This window comes from Cynocephalus volans, chromosome 11, assembly GCF_027409185.1.
Source record: "Cynocephalus volans isolate mCynVol1 chromosome 11, mCynVol1.pri, whole genome shotgun sequence".
Lineage (NCBI taxonomy): Eukaryota > Metazoa > Chordata > Mammalia > Dermoptera > Cynocephalidae > Cynocephalus > Cynocephalus volans.
Window position 1 is genome coordinate 54,008,801 of NC_084470.1, and position 19,539 is coordinate 54,028,339.

At 46.0% G+C, this 19,539-nt stretch overlaps 1 protein-coding gene and 1 pseudogene across 1 annotated transcript in view; one reads left to right on the top strand and one right to left on the bottom strand.

Annotated features, from left to right (window-relative positions):
* The first annotated feature begins 228 nt into the window (after nucleotides 1-228).
* GASK1A (golgi associated kinase 1A) overlaps nucleotides 229-19,539 on the top strand; it is a 29,753-nt gene continuing 10,442 nt past the window's right edge. Inside the window, exon 1 of the mRNA XM_063114165.1 lies at nucleotides 229-1,509. Coding sequence (XP_062970235.1) covers nucleotides 262-1,509 — 1,248 coding nt within the window. The 5' untranslated portion in view covers nucleotides 229-261. The remainder of the gene's footprint in view (nucleotides 1,510-19,539) is intronic.
* On the bottom strand, nucleotides 17,495-18,392 carry LOC134391234 (UPF0711 protein C18orf21-like; annotated as a pseudogene).

Genomic DNA, 19,539 nt, shown 5'->3' on the forward strand with positions numbered 1-19,539 from the left:
CCGAAAGGCAAAGCAGCTGTGCTGTGAAGGGTGCTTTTCCTCTCTCCAAGGCAGCTCCGCCCTTGAGAGAGGAAAAGCCTTCTTGATGCCTGGGCTGCACTATCCACCCTCCCATGCCCCTAGGGTGCTCCTCCGGTCACTGGGCCCATTGTGTTGTGGGCTGAGGCTGATGTCTTTCTCAGGTCTCAAGCTTTATTTTTCTATCCCGTCTCCCAGGCATGTTGGCTCTGGAGAAGACTGCGTGGCAAGAGGCGGTCAGTGATGGCATTCTGCCTCTTGATGACCCTGTCTGCGGTGGCTGTCACCCGCTTACCCCCACAGCATCCAGCTGCTGGCCCAGACCCTGGTCCCATGGAGTCCCAGGGGGTAACTGGAACCCCTGCCCCTCATATCCAGCAGGTTCTGAGCTCCAGCCAGAGGCAGCGGGCAAGAAACCTGGGCGTCTGGAGAGGCCGGGCTTCACCCAGCAATGCTGTCTTGGTCTGTGCTGAGGAGCAAGGCCACAGAGGGCGAGTGGACAGAAGCAGGCAGTCCCTGGGAAGGGACAGCAGGCATCCAAGGAAGGTGAAGAGGGATATTACTTCGGCAGGAGATCCAGGACTCAATACCCAGCATTTTATGCTCCTGAGGGAGGATGAGATCAGAAATCCAGGAGCCAGAGCCCTGGGCCATACCTGGCATGGCAGCCCCATCCAAGAGACACAGAGGGAGATGGGCACCCTGGTTGACCCTCTCATGGGGAGCCACATAGCAGCTTTACGGGCTTGGAAAGCTACTTCTGGGCCGACCCTCCAACTCCATCCAGCAGAAGGCAGGGATCTGCCGGGAGCTGAGAAGAGAGCCTTGACTGGTGGGCAACAAGCAGTGGATCCCACCCTGGCCTCAGGGGCTCATCAGTGGCCTGGCTCTGTTGGGGAGTTGCAAGGATCCATATGGTGTGACGTTGAGACCCCTGGGCTATTGACCAGCTCGAGCACTAGTGGGCAGGTTCCCCCATGGCTCACAGAACACGATGTGCAGACCCTCCAGCTATTGGCCCAGGGGGAGGTGGTGGGCAAAGCCAGGGTCCCCGCCCATGGGCAGGTGCTGCAGGTGGGGTTCTCCACTGAGGGTGCCCTTCAGGATGTATCCCCTCCCAGGCTCAGCCAACTCTGCTCCCAGGGGCTCTGCGGCCTGATCAAGAGGCCTGGGGACCTGCCTGAGGTCCTATCCTTCCACCTGGACCGTGTGCTGGGGCTGCGCAGGAGCCTACCTGCTGTGGCCCGGCGCTTCCACAGCCCCCTGTTGCCCTACCGCTACACGGACGGTGGCGCAAGGCCTGTCATCTGGTGGGCACCTGATGTGCAGCACCTGGGTGACCCAGAGGAGGACCAGAACTCTCTGGCCTTGGGCTGGCTGCAGTACCAGGCCCTGCTGGCACACAGCTGCCACTGGCCTGGCCAGGCCCTGTGCCTGGGCATCCAACATGCTGAATGGGCACGCCTGGCGCTCTTTGACTTCCTGCTGCAGGTAGGTGGGGTCAGGTGGTGGGGTAGAGAGCTGCAGAGGCAGGGGATTCGAGGTGGGGGGGCCTGAATTGCCCACCTGAGGTTGGATGGGGACTCTCCCCTCAATCCTGATCTTTTGGCCACCGAGCACCTGCTTCTGCAACTTTTCTGCCTCTGTTTATTTATGGGGTGGTGTGCTGGAGCCAGCTCATAACAGCTTACAAGAGCTGATTGCTAAAATTTTCAGAAATTTTGTGACCTGGTTGTGAAACACAGGCGTTATTAAAAAATAAATTATATGAACAACAATAAATGATATTAGAAACAAAGATAATAAATACTGAGAAATGATTACTTTCTAATTATTTTACTACGTTTTACTATTGTCTGTGCTATATAGTGAATACTACATAATGGCGCGCTACTTCATGTCTCTTGCCAACTCCACATCCAGTTATGTTGGTAGCTTGAAATTGGTCAGAGTCCAAATATTTACACCATGGAAATCAGCAAATATTACAAATCAGGACTCCCCTCTACTCTTGGAGAGCTGGTTATTAAACATTTACCAGCACGCCACTGTTTATAACTTCATATCTTGGAATCAACAAGGATTCAAAATGATTATATAATTCAAAAAAGAAAATGAGAGATGGAGAGAGACAGAGAGAATGGGAGAGGAGGAGAGAAACAGGGATGATGTTGGTCTGGCCTGGGCACTAAAGAGTGAGAAGGAGCTCTGGCCACAGGGCCTGCTGAGGTCTCTGCCAAGCCAAGGGTTAATCCTGGAGCTGCTGGATGGAGCGGATGTGTGAGGGTCCTAAGGAAGAGGTTGGGCTGTCAGGGACAGGGACTAAGAGGGGGACCGCAGGCATCAGCTGTTTACTAACTGTCCTGTTAATAACCAGTATGGGTCTTCCTGTGCCTGTGAGCTGGATGTCAACGGTGCACACACACGCATGGAAACATGACCAGAAAGAAGTAAAGACAAAAGATGAGTGAAGCTCAGGGAGGGTGGATGTGTGTATTAAAGGTACACTGAGCCAGTCCCCATTTCTGTAGGGACCCCTACTGAAGAGAAGTCAACGCTTTCTTATACCCTACTTCTTTTCTTTCAACCCTATTGAAGGTTCACCTACAGAGGTCGGTGGACAGGCCACAGGACCAGATTCAGGGTCACGATCAGGCAGCCAGGGGCTGATATGCTGTGTTTGGCCCACATGGAGTTGGTTCCTAATGTATTTTAGAAAATTTTTAGATGATGTGTGATGCTTTGGAAATTTCCCATAAAATTCAGCTTCCTTTGAAAAACCTCATGGTTTAGTAACACTGGGGTTCATTCCCACACAGTGATAGTGAGCCTTAGCTGAGTGGCCGCTATCCCCTTTAGAGGCTGCCATAGGCCCACCTCCTTACTGGCCAACACCTACCTACTCCCCTCTCCTGCCCTGCCCCTTGAATGTTACCTGTCTGCCTGCAGTTTGACTGTTTCCAGTCACTGGACAATCTGATCTCCTGCAGCCCTCCCACTTCCTCCTGTCTATGTCACCATGGCTGTGTTGTGGAAGGAGGAGCCATGGAGACTGGTGGTCAAAAGCATGGACTTTGGCATCAGACAGACCTGGGTTTGAACGCCCACCCTGAGGCCACTTCCAGCTGTATGGCACTGAGCAGGTCATTTATCCTCTCAGCTATACTTTTTCACCTCTAAAATGGGATTGGGTGTCCCAACCTCATCCCCTTGGGCTTGACCATTTTAGTACATGGTAGCTCCTCATTGCCCACACCTGCATCTGCGGGCTTGCTTTGGGCCCTGGAGCCTGCTCTGCCCTGCACAACATGCTGGAAGTGCTGGGGAATTAACACCCTCCAGGTAGTGTGACTAACCATCCAGATTGGGAAGAAGAGGCTTCCCAGATCACAGGACTTCCAGTGCTAAAACTGGGACAGGGTAGGCAAACAAAGCAGGTTGATCATGCTACCTCTGGGAGGAGCCCTCAGCCATGACTGATGGGAGTGGCTGTGTAAATGCCCCATGCGCGTATTCTACACATCTCCCAGAGTTCCCTAACAGGATCGAAGCCCAGTTATCCACAGTGCTACTTGCTGGCCTTCCCGGTCTCATTTCCCTACTCCTTACTTGTGTTTCTTGTAGTTAGCTCAAATAAACTGCTTTCACTTGAATCCTTGTCTCAAGGTCTTTCCCTGAGGGAGCCTGGCCTATGTCAAATGATAACACTGGCCTTGCATGTTTTCTGCACGTGAGATCATTCCTGTAATGTACTTAATACAATGCCTGGAAGGTGGCACAAACTCAATAATAAATAGGCACTGTCTCTGCCCCTTTACAGGAATTAACTCATCCAGTCTCCGTGGCAACCTTGAGTGAGATATACTTACCCCTATTTTAAAGTTTAGAAATTGAGGCCCAGAGAGGTTAAATTACTTGCTCAAGGTCACAGCTGGTGGACTGAAACACAGCGTGGGTAGTCTGACTCCAAAGCTCACTCTCTTACTCAAAGAGTCACGATTCAGCTGGCCATGAATGAGGGCAGGAAGATGGGTGCTTGCAAGGGTGCCTTGGGGTCTTGAGGTCTGAGGCAGGACTTCTTGCAAAGCCCCAGTCCAGCTGTTGTGCTCATAGCCGCTTTCTGCTCCACACAGAGCCCCTCTGTTCATCTCCTGGGCTTGCAGTGTGGGACTCTTCCTCGGCTGCCAAGCCCTGCTGTGGGGACCAAAGTCTCTGCAGCCAAGGCACACACAGGTTGGTTGTGTGGTCAGACACAACTTGGCTGGGGTGGTGCCACCTCTTTCCTGGTTTGCTGAACACCAGTCAAGTCAAACACCCCTGTCTGGCTGGCGCTCCTTCCTAGAAACCACTGGCAAGTCAAAGAGAGGAAGGCCTGTAGAATGTGGGTTTCCCTGCACAGGAACCCGAGGTACTTTCTGTCTGGGGGCTGGGTACAAACTTGGCATATAGCCCACTCTGGGGTAGGTACGCTTGCTCATTTGTTTGCTTTTATCTTATATAAATCTTTGTATTTTTGTGTGTGCGTATCACAACATACCATTTACCCAGACACAAAACCCATAAGCACTGCACACATACACATCTCTTATACCCCCCATAAATCATACCTGTGCTTCACAAATCCCACATACCACTTTGCATTAGTTAGTGATTGCTGAAATAATGCTGTGTAACAAAACTCCCCAAACTCAATGGCTGAAAACACCAGCTCTTTGAGCCTGGCTCTGAACTGTGGGTTGGGTTCAGGTCTGCTCCTCCTTCTTCATTCTGGGGCCCAGGCTTAAGGGGCAGCACCACCTGGGGCAAATTCTTCTCATGGGGAATGGAAGAAGCCCACGAGCTCAACCAAACTACAAAAGCACGTTTAAGGCCTCTGCTTATGTCATGTTGGCTAATATTCCATGGTCCAAGTCAGTGGCCAAGCCCAATGTCAGGAAGGGAAGGATACTGCCCAGAGTGGGAGGGGACGAGGAGTGGATATTTGTTGGACAGTAATCAAATCAATCACACACACCCCTCAGAAACATACATTGTACACTTATACACGAACCTCATATGCACACACATATGTACACCATTCACATGAACCATGCACCCACATACATGCCATTTGGTGCCCAGACACTGCTGTGGGCAACTGGGGCTCAGTGCTGCTGGGTCCTGTGGGAAGTACACAGAAGATGCCTCAGAGTTGTCCCACCCAGAGGGCAAGGAAGCTGGGATATTCACCCACTAACTCCCAGCCATCATTAGTTGAGACTGCTCCCTGGCACTTGCAGCCTGCCCCATGTGCTGGCCAACCAAGCATGCTCCTGCAGCCAGAAAGGGGCTAAGGCAGAGAACCTCAGATGCTTGTTGTAGAAAGCCATCAGTACATATGGGAACAGTGAGTGCCAAGGGGATACGGGTGGGATACCAGCAGAAGCTGTTATTCATAATGGTGATAAGTCAAAGATGAGTTTCAACAGGCCAATGTGACCAGGATAGCATTCTCAATTAATAAACTAGTTTCTCTGAGAAAGATAAAGTATTAATAGTAAGTGGGCTATCCTCTTACCTCAACTCAGGCTGTGTCACAGGAAGGAATAAGACGAAGAGAGAGCCCATTACCTCTGAATGGATCAGTAAGAAGTTACCTCTACAAGGCTGGCTGGTTGGCTGAGTTGGTTAGTGTGCTGTGTTAACTCATCAAGGTCAAGGGTTCGGATCCCCTTACCTGCCAGCTGCACCCTCCCCCCAAAGTTGCTTCTACTCTAATGGAAAAAATGTATGGGGGCAGGGGCAGAGGGAGAGGGAGATGGAGAAGGAGAAGGAGAGGGAGAGAGAGAGAGAGAAAGCGTGTGTGTTTGGGGGTAAGGAAGGGGCTCAAAAAACTCTATTCCACTTAATGCCAGGCCAACTTGCAACCAGAGTTGCATTCACTCTGGTAAAATTGCAAAGTCCTTTTCCTCTTGGGACAGCGAAGGTAGTGACCGTACAGCCAAGCTATGGTTGGGAGGAGCTGTGACCAACAATCTGCTGTAAGCCAGATCCAACCTTCAGGGAGTGTGCCTGGTCCCAAGAGGGCCTTCTCCCCACAGGCCAGTGTGGGGGACGGAAGTGCTGAGGGATTCGGCACATTTCCATTTCCCTTTTCTCATGTCAGCACTTCCTCTCAGAGGGTGAGTGGCTGGCTGGGCTGGGTGGGTGAGCTGGGGAGAATTCAGACAGACTGTGAGTTGGTAATGTTAGCTCACAGATGCCATTCTGCGACTTCTGCACATGAAGGAGCCTTCGTGTTCCTGAAAGTTGGGACCCCGGAAAGCCTCAGCTGTCACCATCCTAGTCCAGGCACCATCTTTTCTTACCTGGACTAACACAACAGCCTCCTCACTCTGCCTCTACTTATATCCCCTCCAAACCAGTTTCCTTACAGAAGCCCCAGTGGAGTGGTTGTCTTGGTTTGAAAAGAGGCAGAGCCTGAGACCAGGATTCCAGTGGGGGTAGTTTACCTGGGAGGGGATCCCAGGAAACACCTGTAAGGGAGTGGGAAGTGATACAGGAGGAAAGGAGCCCATAAAAGGTATACTACCAAGCAGGTCACTGCTGTGGGTGACTGGGGCTTAATTGCACAGGAAAATTCTGTGAAACTGTATAAAACACAAGTTCAGAGTTAGCCTACCAGGAGGTGAGGGCTCAGGGTATTTATAGCCAAACCCCCACTAGTCTTTGGTTGAGGGCTGCTCCTGGATGTGTTAATTCTCTGGCATTTGCAGGTTTGGGCTTGCCGCAGCTTTGCAGGAAGTCCCCAGGCAAAGCCATACAGCAGCTGGAAGTTAGAGGGAGAACTCTACCTCCCTGTTAAAATAAGGCAACACCTACTCAATGCCCTCAGTATCAGGCTCTTCAAGGGACCAGCTCCTCATGGACCTGCATAATCCACTTGTTCCTGCCATCACCAGCTCCATCACTTGGTACCCGGCCTTGGTCACTTTCCAAATATGCCCACCTCCTTCCAGGTGCATGGCCTCTGTCCCTACTCTGTCTTTTCCTGGAGCATTCTTGCTCTGACTTGCTTCTGACTCCCCCTCAGGCCTCAGCTGTCCTCCCCACAACCCCATTATTATTCTCTTTCATGCTGTCCTGTCTACTTTCTTTCTGATTCTCATCACGATATGTAATTATACATCTGTCCACATACTTATCATTTCTCTCTGTTTTGTTCACCACTATATCCCCAGTACCTAGCACAGAGCCAAGCCCTTTGTTTGTCCTAGATAAGCGCATGTTGAATGAATGAATGAATGAATGAATGAATGAATGAGCACGTGAACTTCCAAGGTCTTTGCATGGAATATGTTTTTCCATCCCTTCATTTTCAGTCTATGTGTGTCTTTACAGGTAAAGGGAGTTTCCTGCAGGGTGCATAAAGATGGATCTTGTTTTTTTATCCATTAAGCCAGTCTATATCTTTTAATTGGGGAATTTAGTCTGTTTACACTCAAGGTTGTTATCTATAGGTGAGGACTTGCTCCTGTCATTTTGTGGATAGTTTTGTGGTTGTTTTGTATATTGTTTCTTTCTTTTTTTCTCTTTTATTTTCTCATTGCAGTTTGGTGTTTTTCTGTAATGATAAGGTTTGATTCATTTTTCTTTCTTATTTATGTACCTGCTTTACCAGTGAATTTTATCCTTTCATGTGTTTTCTTGATGGTGGTTATATTCTTTTCACTTCCAGATGTAGGACTCCCTTGAGCATTTCTTATAAGGCTGGTCTAGTGGTGATGAATTGCCTCAGTTTTTACTTTGCAGGGTATAGTATTCTTGGCTGGCAATTTTTTTCTTTCAGCATCTTGAATATATCACCCCATTATCTCGTGGCCTGTAAGATTTCTGCTGAGAAATCTGCTGTTAGTCTAATGGAGATTCCTTTATATGTGACCTTTATATGATGCTTTTACCTTGCTGTTTTTAAAATTCTCTATTTGTCTTTGACATTTTGACTATAATGTGCCTTGGAGAGGACCTTTTGGGATTGAATCTATTTGGGAACCTTTGAGATTCCTGGATCTGTATATTTATATCTCTCCCAAGACTTGGAAAGTTTTCAGCTATGATTTCATTAAATAGGCTTTTGATGCCTTTTTTCCTTCTCTTCTCCTTTGAGAATGCTCATAATTCAAATATTTGTTCATTTAATGGTGTCCCATAGTTCCTGTAAGCTTTACATATTTAAATTCTTATTTATTTTCTGTTCTCTGATTGGGTAATTTCAAATGATCTGTCTTTGAGTTCAGAGATTCTTTCTTCTGCTTGCTCTATTTTGTTGTTGAGGCTCTCTCTTGTATTTTTTACTCCATTCATTGAATTCTTCAACTGCAGGATTTCTGTTTAGTTCTTTTTTATAATATCTATCTCTTTGTTAAATTTCTCATTCATGTCCTGTTTTCCTGATTTTGTTGAATTATCTATCTTCATTCTCTTGCATCTCATTGAGTTTTCTTTTTCTTTTTCTTTCTTTATTTAGGTAGATGATTGGTACAGTGATCCGAACCCCTGACTCTGGTGTTATAACACCACTCTATAACCAATTGAGTTAATTGGCCAGACTCATTGAGTTTTCTTAGGATCACTATTTTAAATTCCTTTTCTGGCACTACATTGATTTCCCTTCCCTTGGGATCTGTCACTGGTGCATGATTGTGTTCATTTGGTGGTGCCATATTTCCTTGCTTTTTCATATTTCTTATGTCTCTGTGCTGATGTCTGTGCATCTGGTGGAACAATTGCCGCTTCCAAGATTCACAGAGTGGCTTTCATAGACAGAGTCTTTCACCTGCAGTTGGGCCTTAGTATGCTGGTTGAAAAGGGCTTGGTGATTCTCTTTTTGTGTAGATGGAGTGGTTTAGTCTCTGGGCAGATTCTTTAGCTTTGATCAACATCACCACTAACTATAAGTGCCTCAGTGCCCTAGGCTGTAGAAATTTGTAACAGTGGTGGTGGCGGTGTAGGTTGTTAAGGTTTTCAGTGGCAAGGGATTTTGTGCTATCCTCATTTTTCCCACAATGGGGCAACTTAGTCAAGGGGATCTCTCTTGGTGTGGGTCTGACTTGACCTACAAGCAGCTGCAGTGGTGCTGGGTTCCAGCTGCAGGTGCTCAGAGCAGCTGTGGAGCAGAGATCCTGGGTTCAGTGTCTCAAGATCCTATAGTGGCATGTAGGTCTTGGGGTACACCTTCACTTTCTACAGCAGGGTTGAGTGTTGACTGTCCACAGTGCCAGGATATGTAGCTCTGAGACCCCCTGGCAGCTCAGATTCTGTGGGCTGTGTTATAGCCATGACTTTGACCCTGGGGGGCTGTGCACAGCACTGGCCTGACTCTGCAGGAGAAGGGGTGCTCTGGAAGTTTGGGCCCAGGGAGCAGAGTATGGCTGCAATTTAGGAACCAGAGCAAATGGTGCTCACTTGTCACTTGGTTCCCAGGAGGTGGGGCACCTCATAGTGGTGACTGTAGTCCCTGGAACAGTAGGACTCAGCAATATCTCAGATTCTATGTAGCCAGGTGGAACAGCAGCTAGAATCTAGAATGGTGAGGCACAGCTGTCATTTGGGCCATGAGGGGCAGGGAGCTGCAGAGCACTGACTTCATTGTCTGGGGGAAGAGGTATCTCAGCAGCTCAGTCTCTAAGGGAATAGTTCAGCTCCAGGGAAGTAGAGTACTAGAGCTGTTTGGCTTCTAGGGCAAGGTGTCTCAGCTCAGCCATTGCTCTTTGCCTCGGATATGAGGTACTATGTCAGCTCAGCCCTGGGATGCAGAGCTGCCTAGCTCAGCCAGGCAGCTTCTCAACCAAGACAGCAATTCCCAGGGGGCAATGTGCCACTTCAGCTCAGTTCCAGGGGGTGGTACACGGCTGCAACTGAGAGGGGTAGTTAAAAATTCCCCCAGAGGAAGTGTGCGGTTTTTCAGCTTCAGTTCCATCCTGAGGGGGAGGGTCACTGCTGCAGCTGGAAGGGATGTGTGGAGCACTTCCACCACTGCCTAGTCCCTCAGGGTTGGGTATAACAGCTGCTCTCAGCTCAGCTTGGGGAATTCAGTTCAGTGATAGCTTGTCTCTGGAATGAAAGGGTGTCACTCATACTGGGGTAAGACACTCCAGCAGCAGTTCCTGTTCCAAGATGGCGCAGTAGCCATGTAAGCCACAGAAGGATCCCAGTGGTGGGGATGATAGGTGTCCAAGGTAGTGATGAGGGCTGCTGGGGTTCTCTTCCTTACTTTTTCCTCACAGGGAGAAGTTCCTTCTGGTTCTCTGCTGCTCCTGGCTGGGAATGGGGTGGTGGAGGCCACGTGTTTCCTTTCATTCTTAGTGTGGCTATCCTAAGTTTCTGTGCTCACTAGTATTCCTGTTACTCCCTTAATGTGCTCCAGCACTTTCCTCCAGGGATTTCCATCCAAGTGTAGTTGCCTATTTGTTGTTGGTCTGTCTTGGTGGGAGAGATGACTGGTAGGGTCTTCTGGATCTTCACTTCCATGTTGGTTTATTCCTGGGTATTTCATCTTCCTATGGTCTTTGAAAATAGGATCTTTTCTTCCACTATATGTTATGGCTGGTAGCTCTCTGTATGAAGGCTACTATTTCTGAATATTTAATTTTGTTACTGGCCACCTGCTAACTTTTCTTGGCTTCTAAAAGTTGCTTAGTTTATCCTGTTGGGATTTCCAAGTATCACAATTTCATCTGTAATGAATGGCATTCTGTCTGCTCATTTCCTCTTCTTTCTCTCTCTTACCTCATCACATTTGCTGGTGCCTCAAGAGCAATAGTCAATATTAATGGGATGATGGACATGACTTGTTTCTTACAGACTTGGGGCAATTTATAGTGTTTCACCCTAAACACCATGCTGGCTTTCAACTGAAAATGTAATGAAGAACTGTTCTTTATGTCTGCTTTATTAAGAGTTTTCATTGTGGTGAATGGGTGTATTATTTCATTAGGTGCCTTTTGGGTATTTCTGGAGATCACAATATTTTCTCCTCTAATATTTTTGTGAAAGGTGATCTTACAGTGAGTATCCTTGCTTTCTTGGTCTGAACCTATTATGCTGCGGTGGATTCACCATTTAATGGCTCCTGGATTTTGTGCTGATGTTTAAAATTTAGAGTAATTGTAGCGCTCTTTTACCTGCCTGTAATCCTGCAGTGACTACACCAATTGTAGAGCTAGGGCTGGATCTCAGCTCACAGACCCCTCAAGCCCGTTGTCCAGACTGGGTCACAAACCCTTCACACACAGGTCTATGAGCTAGGTAACTGGAAGAAAGGTCCTTGGAGCCATAGGTGAAGCAGGAGTAGTCTTTATTTAGCACACACATGCCTGAGAGCTAGGTAGTCCAAAGAGAAACCCAAAACTCAACTGCTACTGGCAAAGTCCAAAGAAAAACTGAGCAGCTGCCAGCAAAGTAAACATGCTCTCTTTTTAGATGCGAGCTCTCTGCTGGCCGTCAGTTCAGGTCCACTACTCCACACAACTTTCTAGAACACACAGTAGCAACAAAACTAAAAAGATACATTGGTGCGCATGCACACTAACTACCCCCACTCATACACAATTTGTTTACAAAGAATGTACTGCACCACACCCAACCAGACCTGAGGCAAGGGGGCCTGAGTAAATTATTCTATTTTCCCAACAGTAATCCACAGATGTCTTTTTAGATGAGCTATAGTTCTTCTCAGTCCAGCTCCTTCAAGCCCATCAGCTCTTCTATTCACCTGCTTCCAAAGCTGGTACTGAGACTTCTGGCCTCATGCTTGTGGTAGATGAGGTAGTCCAGATGTTTCTTCCCCAAGCCTACAGGGAAGACACCCTTCATCGGTATGTAGGGAGCTTGGCAGGGTGAGCTGTTGGGGTAGTCAGTGCTAAGTAACTCCCTCTTTCCTCACACTCTGACCTCCCCAAAGCCTTACTGAATTCTTTAACAACAAGCCAGTCAGTGCAGGACCCTCCATGGAGAGAAATTTTAGGCGGGGGGTGTTGGTTCTCCTCCTGCCTCCAGCCACACTGATACTCTCTGACCCCCAGGGAGTAGCCTGCCCAGCCAAGAACCATCTTTTCCACCCTGAAGGACTCAGGACTATGGCTCCTCTCAGTCTGGGGGAGGGTCCCTGCCCTGGTGGGTGTGGGCCATCAGGGACAGCAGGTGGCTCTTCTAGAATCTACTAGACCTGGATCAGGCACTGGCTGAGGAACTCCAGTCTTGGCACAGGAGCTGGGTGGGTTTGGCTAGAGGACTTGGGCCATCCCGCACATCTGTGCTGGGCTCCTCCCAAACCTTCCTCCCCCACAGCTGGGCCTGGTGTCCCTCCTTGGCAGACTGCAGCATCTTTTTCCGCCTAGATGTCCTATTAGGGAGGTCACAGAGCCAGGCCTCCCCTGAAGCCTTCTGGTATTGGCCTCCTGGGCAGGGGAGGTAGGGTGTGGTGGGAAGGCTTTCTGTGACCATAGTCCTCATGTGAAGACCCCACTGTATCCTTCATGCTGTTAGTCATGCGCTTCATTCATTCTTTTGTTCAAAAACCTTCAACTAAGTCTCTGGTTGTGTTAAATGCATGCTGGGTGCTGGGACCAGAGTAAACCAAGTCTTCATCTTTTCTGTCCCGGAGCTCATGATCTCTAATGCCAGAGAACATGTGCCTGCCACACTGTCTCACTTAGTGGTAATGAGCCAGGCCTGGGTTCAAATCCAGGTACCACCACTTCCTAGCTACGTGAACTTAGGCACGTTACTCAGCCAAAGTGACTCAGTTTCCTCATCTTTGAAATGGGGGTAATAACAGTGTTAGTGGCTGCTGGGAAGGGTCAAACGAGTTGTGATATGTAAAGCACTGGGAATGGTACCTGGCACAGAGTAAGGGCTTTGCAGCAGCTCCACTAAAATCACACAAAAACTTCAACTCACATGATTATGTAACACTGCTAGGTTGGCTCAGAAAACCAAAACTGCAAAGGATTATCATTTTTTCTTGGTAACTCCTCATTTTTTAAAAAAGGGAAAAAAGAATCAAATCCTAAAGGAATGTGGGAATGAAAGTTAAGCTTGGTCTTGTTTGGCTGCTAGTCTGCTGCTGTTTAATCTTCATTTCTCTCTTGTGGAAGAAAATAACCAGAGAACGTGGCAAAATAATCAAACTGGCAACTCTGCTGGCCAAGTCCTTCCTGTAAAACGTTCAAATGGGTGTAGATTTTGGGAAGCCAGTGCTGCGCATATCATATGGGCCAATATTCCTTGTAGCTTCCTCTGGAAATAAATGCTGCCGCAAGTCAAAATCTTCTGCACAGAATGGCCTGGAGACGGGACCAGGGAGGGTTTGGTGGGAACAAAGTGGTTTGGCTGGCTATGCACCGGGCGTGAAGTGAAATCCAGAGCAGTTATTTAATTCTGGTCTTGCTAGAACTGCCCTGGAATTTACTCTGCCAGCCAAAGAAAACTCATCAGGTGAGTTTCTGCCTCACAGATATGCCCACTCTCCAAACACTAGGCCTGCACATAGAAGAGAGTGACTAGACCATCATAAACATTACTTTACATCAGATTCTGGTTCTCAGGTCTGTGCCACTGGGTGAACTGTGGTGAGGCCAGCGCTTTCTGGGAGGGAACCTCTGGCTTGTCTCTCCTAGGGCCAGAGACAACTGAGAACTCTCCATAATAGCCTCACCCTGCATATATATCATCATCCTCTGCTTCTCAGCACAGTCAATAGGGGTATCACCACCCCATTTAGTTGATGAGAAAACTGAGGCATCGGAAGGTTAATAACTTCCTCAGGTCACATGGCTAGGGCATAGTGGAACCAGAATTCATTCCCAGGTTCATCTGAACTCCAAACCAGCGGTCACAAGCCAAACCACAGCCCACAGTGGAGCCAAATTCATCCCTCGCCTGTTCTGGTATGGCTCATGAGCCAAAAATGGTTTTAGCACTTTTAAATGGTTGAAAAAAATTGAAAGAAAAATAATATTTTTTGACATCTAAAAATTGTATGAAATTCAAATTTTAGTATACATAAGCAGTTTTATTGAAACATAGCCATGCCCATTTGTTGACAATTACCTGTAATACAAACTACAGTGGCAGAATTGAGCAGTAATGACAGAGACCGTATGGCCTCCAAAGCCTAAAATATTTATTCTCTGGTTCTTTATAGAAAAGCTTGCTGCCCTCCGAACTAAACTGCTGTGTTGGAAACCTGTGGAGGGGTGCTTGCTAAGGATGGTGTGTATACAAAGGCATGGAGTGAGATCCCCTTGCTAAGTTCAAGGACAATACAGAGAAATACGGGTGGTGTAATATTAGGTTTAGTGGATTTTAAATGAACTGGAGGGCTGGGAGGTCTCTGGAGGCATGCTTTAGGGTTCTGTCATCAGCCCTGTCCTGGCCAACATTTTTATTAGTAGTATGAATGAGGACATCTGGGCTGTAGGGGACCCAGCTGGTTGCCCAGCGTTGCTGCCTCACAGAGCCCTGATTTGATTCACCTTCTACCTATTTGTATTAGTCTATTTCTGTTGCTTATAACAGAACAGCTGAAACTGGGTGATTTATAAAAAAATAAAATTTATTGCTTATAGTTTCAGAGGCAGGGAAGTCCGAAGTCCAGGGAACACATCTGGTGACGGCCTTCTTGGGCGTGGTGACTCTCCACAGAGATGCAGGGTATCATATGGTGAATGGATGAGCAAGACAGAGCTCAGCTTTTCACTGGCTCTCCTTATAAAGCCCTCAGAACTGTGCCCATGACCACCCATTAAACCACCAATGGAGTAATCCATTAACAAGGGTACAGTCTTCACAATCTAATCGCTTTTCAAAGGCCCCATCTTTCAAATACCATAATTGGATTTCCCACCCTCTTAACATTGTTACAAAGGAGATTAAGTTTCCAATGCATGAACCTTTGGAGGACACATTTAACCCATAGCACCATTCCTGGATCTAGAGGCGAGGGGTTCAGGGATCAATGCATCACCATCTTCCACTGACTGCTATTAGTCCAGGGATGAGCATGTGTCCTAATTTGGCTAAAGGGAAGGACTTCTATTCCATGGTTTGGCTCCTTCTCTCTCTCTCCCTTTCTCTCTCTCCTACTCTCCTTCTCTCTCTTGTGCTGGACACAAACAAGGAAACACATACTCATAGCAGCTACCTGCAGGCTTTCTAAGACAACACTGAGATGTTAACATTGTGGGTGGTAAAGTGCAAAGCAGAGAGCAACTCAGGTCCTTATCATGACAATACGGAACTGATAAATTCACCCAGCCTGTCCTACCTCAAGACTTCCTGCTGTAGATGATCTCAACTTTCCTTATGGTTAAAGCCATTTTGAGTCACGTTTTTCTGTTACTGGTTTTTCTGTTCTGTGGCTGAAAACACTCCCACTGATACAGTGGCTTACTGGTCTGGTTGGCACATAATCTAAAATTGTCAGGGGCAGAGGGAGCAAATGCACAGGATAGCAAAACAGTCTGAAAAGGATTCAACAGGTTGCAATGAAAGATCAGAGGGGAAAACTGAATAGTGTTAAATGCAAAGTCCTCCACTTAGGGCCTGCAAGAAAGTAGTGTAAATGCAGTTTAATGAAGACCTGGCTGAATGTCTTGATGTGTTAGTTTCGGGCATGCTCAGTAGGTGTCAGCAATGTGGAGGGATTGGCAAAAATGCTAATTCAGCCTTAGCATCTGGAATCAGGGAGGTGATGTTTCTGTGCTGCTCTAATCTGGCCCTTCATTGGAATGTTGTGTCCAGTGCTAGGTACTAAGTAATGACAGCAATGGAGACTGTGAGGGGTTTCTGTCTAAGTCTGGGTTCACAACTCAGACCCTGAGACAAGGATTTGGGTACAAGCATTTTATCTGGGAGGTGGTCCTAGTAAGTCTGGTGAGCAAATGGGGAAGTAAGACAGGGAAGAAAGAAAAGCCAGTGAAGGGCTCAGAAATGAGCAAGCTGCCACTGTGGGCCCTTGAGAGGCTGTCTAGAACACTCCTGTAGCATATCATTCCTCTGGGGAGTGATGGGCTACAATATCTGTACACCAACACCCAAGTCATTGGTTAAAGGTTGCTCCTGGGAGCATAAATTTTCTGGCACTTTCAACCTGCTGCATGGATGGGCTAGCCTGTCCAAGAGCTAGAGAGCACCCCTAGACATGGAGACTGTATGATGGGGACCTTTTGCAGGTGAGCCCCAGGTTCAAGGGTAGTGCACCAAGAACACCTGCTATAGTCTCAGAACCTAAGCATGTTTAACCTGGAAGAGAGAAAAATCAGGGGGTGCATCACTTGGAGGGAGTTTGATTCCAAGCAACAGAGACTAAACTCGTTGAATAAAGAAAATAATTTATTTTTGGTAATACATTAAGGATTTCAGAAAATGGGAGAAAAAGGGCCAGGAAGCCTGGGGAGTCAGGAGCAGAATGGCAGGTGTACAGTCAAGAGAGCTTGGGCCCCATCCTCACCCCACAAGTGGTACCTCAATTGATAATGCCATAAGACGATAGCCAGCAGGGAAGTCTGCTCCTCTTGGAGCAAACCAGACACTCTTGTGAGTGGTGTGCACCGAAGTATTTAGGGGGAAATTTCTGAAGTCTGCAACTTAATTTGAAACCCATGAAAAATAAGAAATAAGATGGCTTGGTGGATGGACATAGGGATGTATGGATGGGTAGATATGTAGTGAAGTATAGTAAAATATTAATGGTAGAATTTTGGTGATGGGTATATGGGTGTTCATCATAAAATTCTTTCAACCTGGCTGTATGTTTGAAAGTATTTATAATAGGATATTAAGGAAAAGAGGGAAAATTGGGTGTCGTTACTCAGAGTTCAGGAGGCCAAAGCAGTGAAGAGGGTCCTTTAATGGGCTCATGGCATGAACAGGCTTGTGGTTCTCTGCTAAGCTGGACCAGTCCTCTGGGCTTGTGTATTGGTTTCTGGGCTAAACTTGCCTTTTTTAGTAGTACCAGTGGATGTACTTGGTCCACTGCCCCTGGAAACGCTACCTAATGTGGCCTCACAGAAATGCCCTTGGCCTTTTTGGGGTGATTGTGTAGGCCTGAGGTATGACATCTCCATGTTGAACTATGGTAAAACAGAAAAAATGATGTTTGGGACAGTACTTGGGACTGTTTAATACTGTCTCATTTCTTGACATCTGGTTTTGAAAGGTTGGTAGGTGAATAGAACTATAATTGTTTTCTTGGTGGTTGTCCTGGGATTACCATTAACATCTTAATTTATAACCATCTAGGTCAGATTGATAACAACTTAATTTCTTTTCTTTTTAAAAAACTTTTATTGAATCAAAATTGATTATACATATTTTGGGGGTTCAACATTGAGATATGTTGATCAAATCAATATTACTAGCATATATATTGTTATAAATTGTAATTATTCTTGATAACAATTTATTTTTTTATTTTTTATTTTTTTAATGTCCATATATATCTTTACTGTTTAAAAGGAACTTTCACATACTTTTTGATTCTCACAACCACCCCGTGAGGTAGGCAGGTTTCAGTTATTCATTCTAATGAGGTATATTCCCGATAAAACACTGAAGGATGTCAAGAAAAGTTTGCTTTTGGATCTAGATCCATGTATTCAAAGAATAAATAAAAGTAAAAAAAAAGTTTGTTTTACTAACTTTAGCTTAAGAAATTGCATTATAAGGCATTTCTTATTTTCAAAGTCCATCCTTCACAGAGAAGATAAGAAATTTTTGAAGTCCACCTTTGGAGTTTTTTGGGATTCATTCTGACTAAGCAACATTTTTAGTTGAGAGAAGTGTTTCTTTGTTTTGTTTACATTCTTTGAGGAGCAAGTGGGTGTTGACTGTCCAGATGGAGGTGTTCTGAAAATCAATGCTGGGCTCTTGCCTTTGGAACCAGACATATCATGATTTAGGTTTGCAGAACTTAGAGTCTTTCTCTCTGATGTCTTCAGACTGAGCTTACTCGTAGGAGTGGTAGGATTGCTCTTCAGTGCTGATAGAAAGCTTCTACTTTTACCATGATGTTTAACTGTTCTGTTGCATGTTTTACACGTAATCTACAATACACTTTTGGAGTCTTTATACTTTTTCACAATTTTTGCTTCTTTAAAACTGAGGGTACAATTTCTGGCTTCTCGATTAAGAAGTTTCTGTACTTTGGGTGTCGATTTGGCCTTGGGTTTGAGGCGCACTCTAGAGTTATCCAGAACCAACAATGTGTGACGAACTGTAGGCCCAGAGGAGATAGCGTGCCTGGCCCGGGCAGCTCTCCCGCAGTCCCTGCGCCGCAGCCTCAAGGTAGTGCTTCTGTCTCATCGCGGCCGCCGCAGCCTCTCCTTCTCTGCTCAGACCCGGCGAGAAAAGCAGACCCAATTTAGTTTCAATAGTGTAAAAAAACTTTACTCCTCTCTATATCCGTCCTCCTTCACATTTTTACACTGTTCTTGTCACAAATTACACATCTTACATCCTTCAGTGTAGATTATAATTATTTTATGCAGTTGTTTTTTAAATCAGAAGAAAAAAGGAGTTACAAACAAAAATACATTTATTGTCTTTTGTTTTACCTATGTAGTTACCTTTCAAGTGCTTTTTAATTCTTCACATTAATTCAAGCTACTATCTAGTGCCTTTCATTTCAGCCTGAACACTTACCTCTAGTATTCTTGTGGAGCAAGCCTGCTGGCAATAAACGCTCTGTGTTTTTATGTATCTGTGAATGTTTTAATTTCTCCTTTATTTTTGGAGGATAGTTTTGCTGTGTATAAAATTCTTGGTTGACAATTTTTTTTTTTCCTTTCAGCACTTTGAATGTTATTTCTCTGCCTTTTGTCCTCTATGGTTTTTGATAAGAAATCAGATGTTACTCTTACAGAGTCTTTTGTTGGTGATGAGTTGCTTCTCTTCTGCTGCTGGTAAAATTTTTTCTCTGTCTTTGGCTTTTGACAGTTTTATTCTGGGTATGGGTCTCTTTGAGTTTATCTTACTTGTTCATGGGGCCTCTTGGAAATGTAGAGCAACGTTTTTCACCAAATTTGGGGAGGTTTTGGACATTATTTCTTATAATATTCTTTCTACACCCTCCCACCCACTTTTTTTCCTGGGACTCCCATTATGCATAGGTTGGTATGTTTGATGGTGTTACATGAATCTCTGAGACTCTGATTATTTTTCTCCATTCTTTTTTTTCTTTCTGTTCCTGAGACTCAATAATTTCAATTGAGCTATCTTTAAGTCTGCTGATTTTTTCTTCAGCCTGCTCAAATCTGCTGTTGATCCCCACTAGTGAATTTTTTTGAAGTTGTTATATTTTTCAACTTTGTAATTTATATTAGTTTCCCTTTATAATTTCTGTCTCTTTACTGATATTGTCTATATGGTGAGGCATCATTATCATACTTTCCTCTAGTTCTTTACCTGGTTTCCTTTAATTCTTTGAACATATCTAAAATTGTTAATTTAAAGTTTTTGTCTAATAAGTTTATTATATGG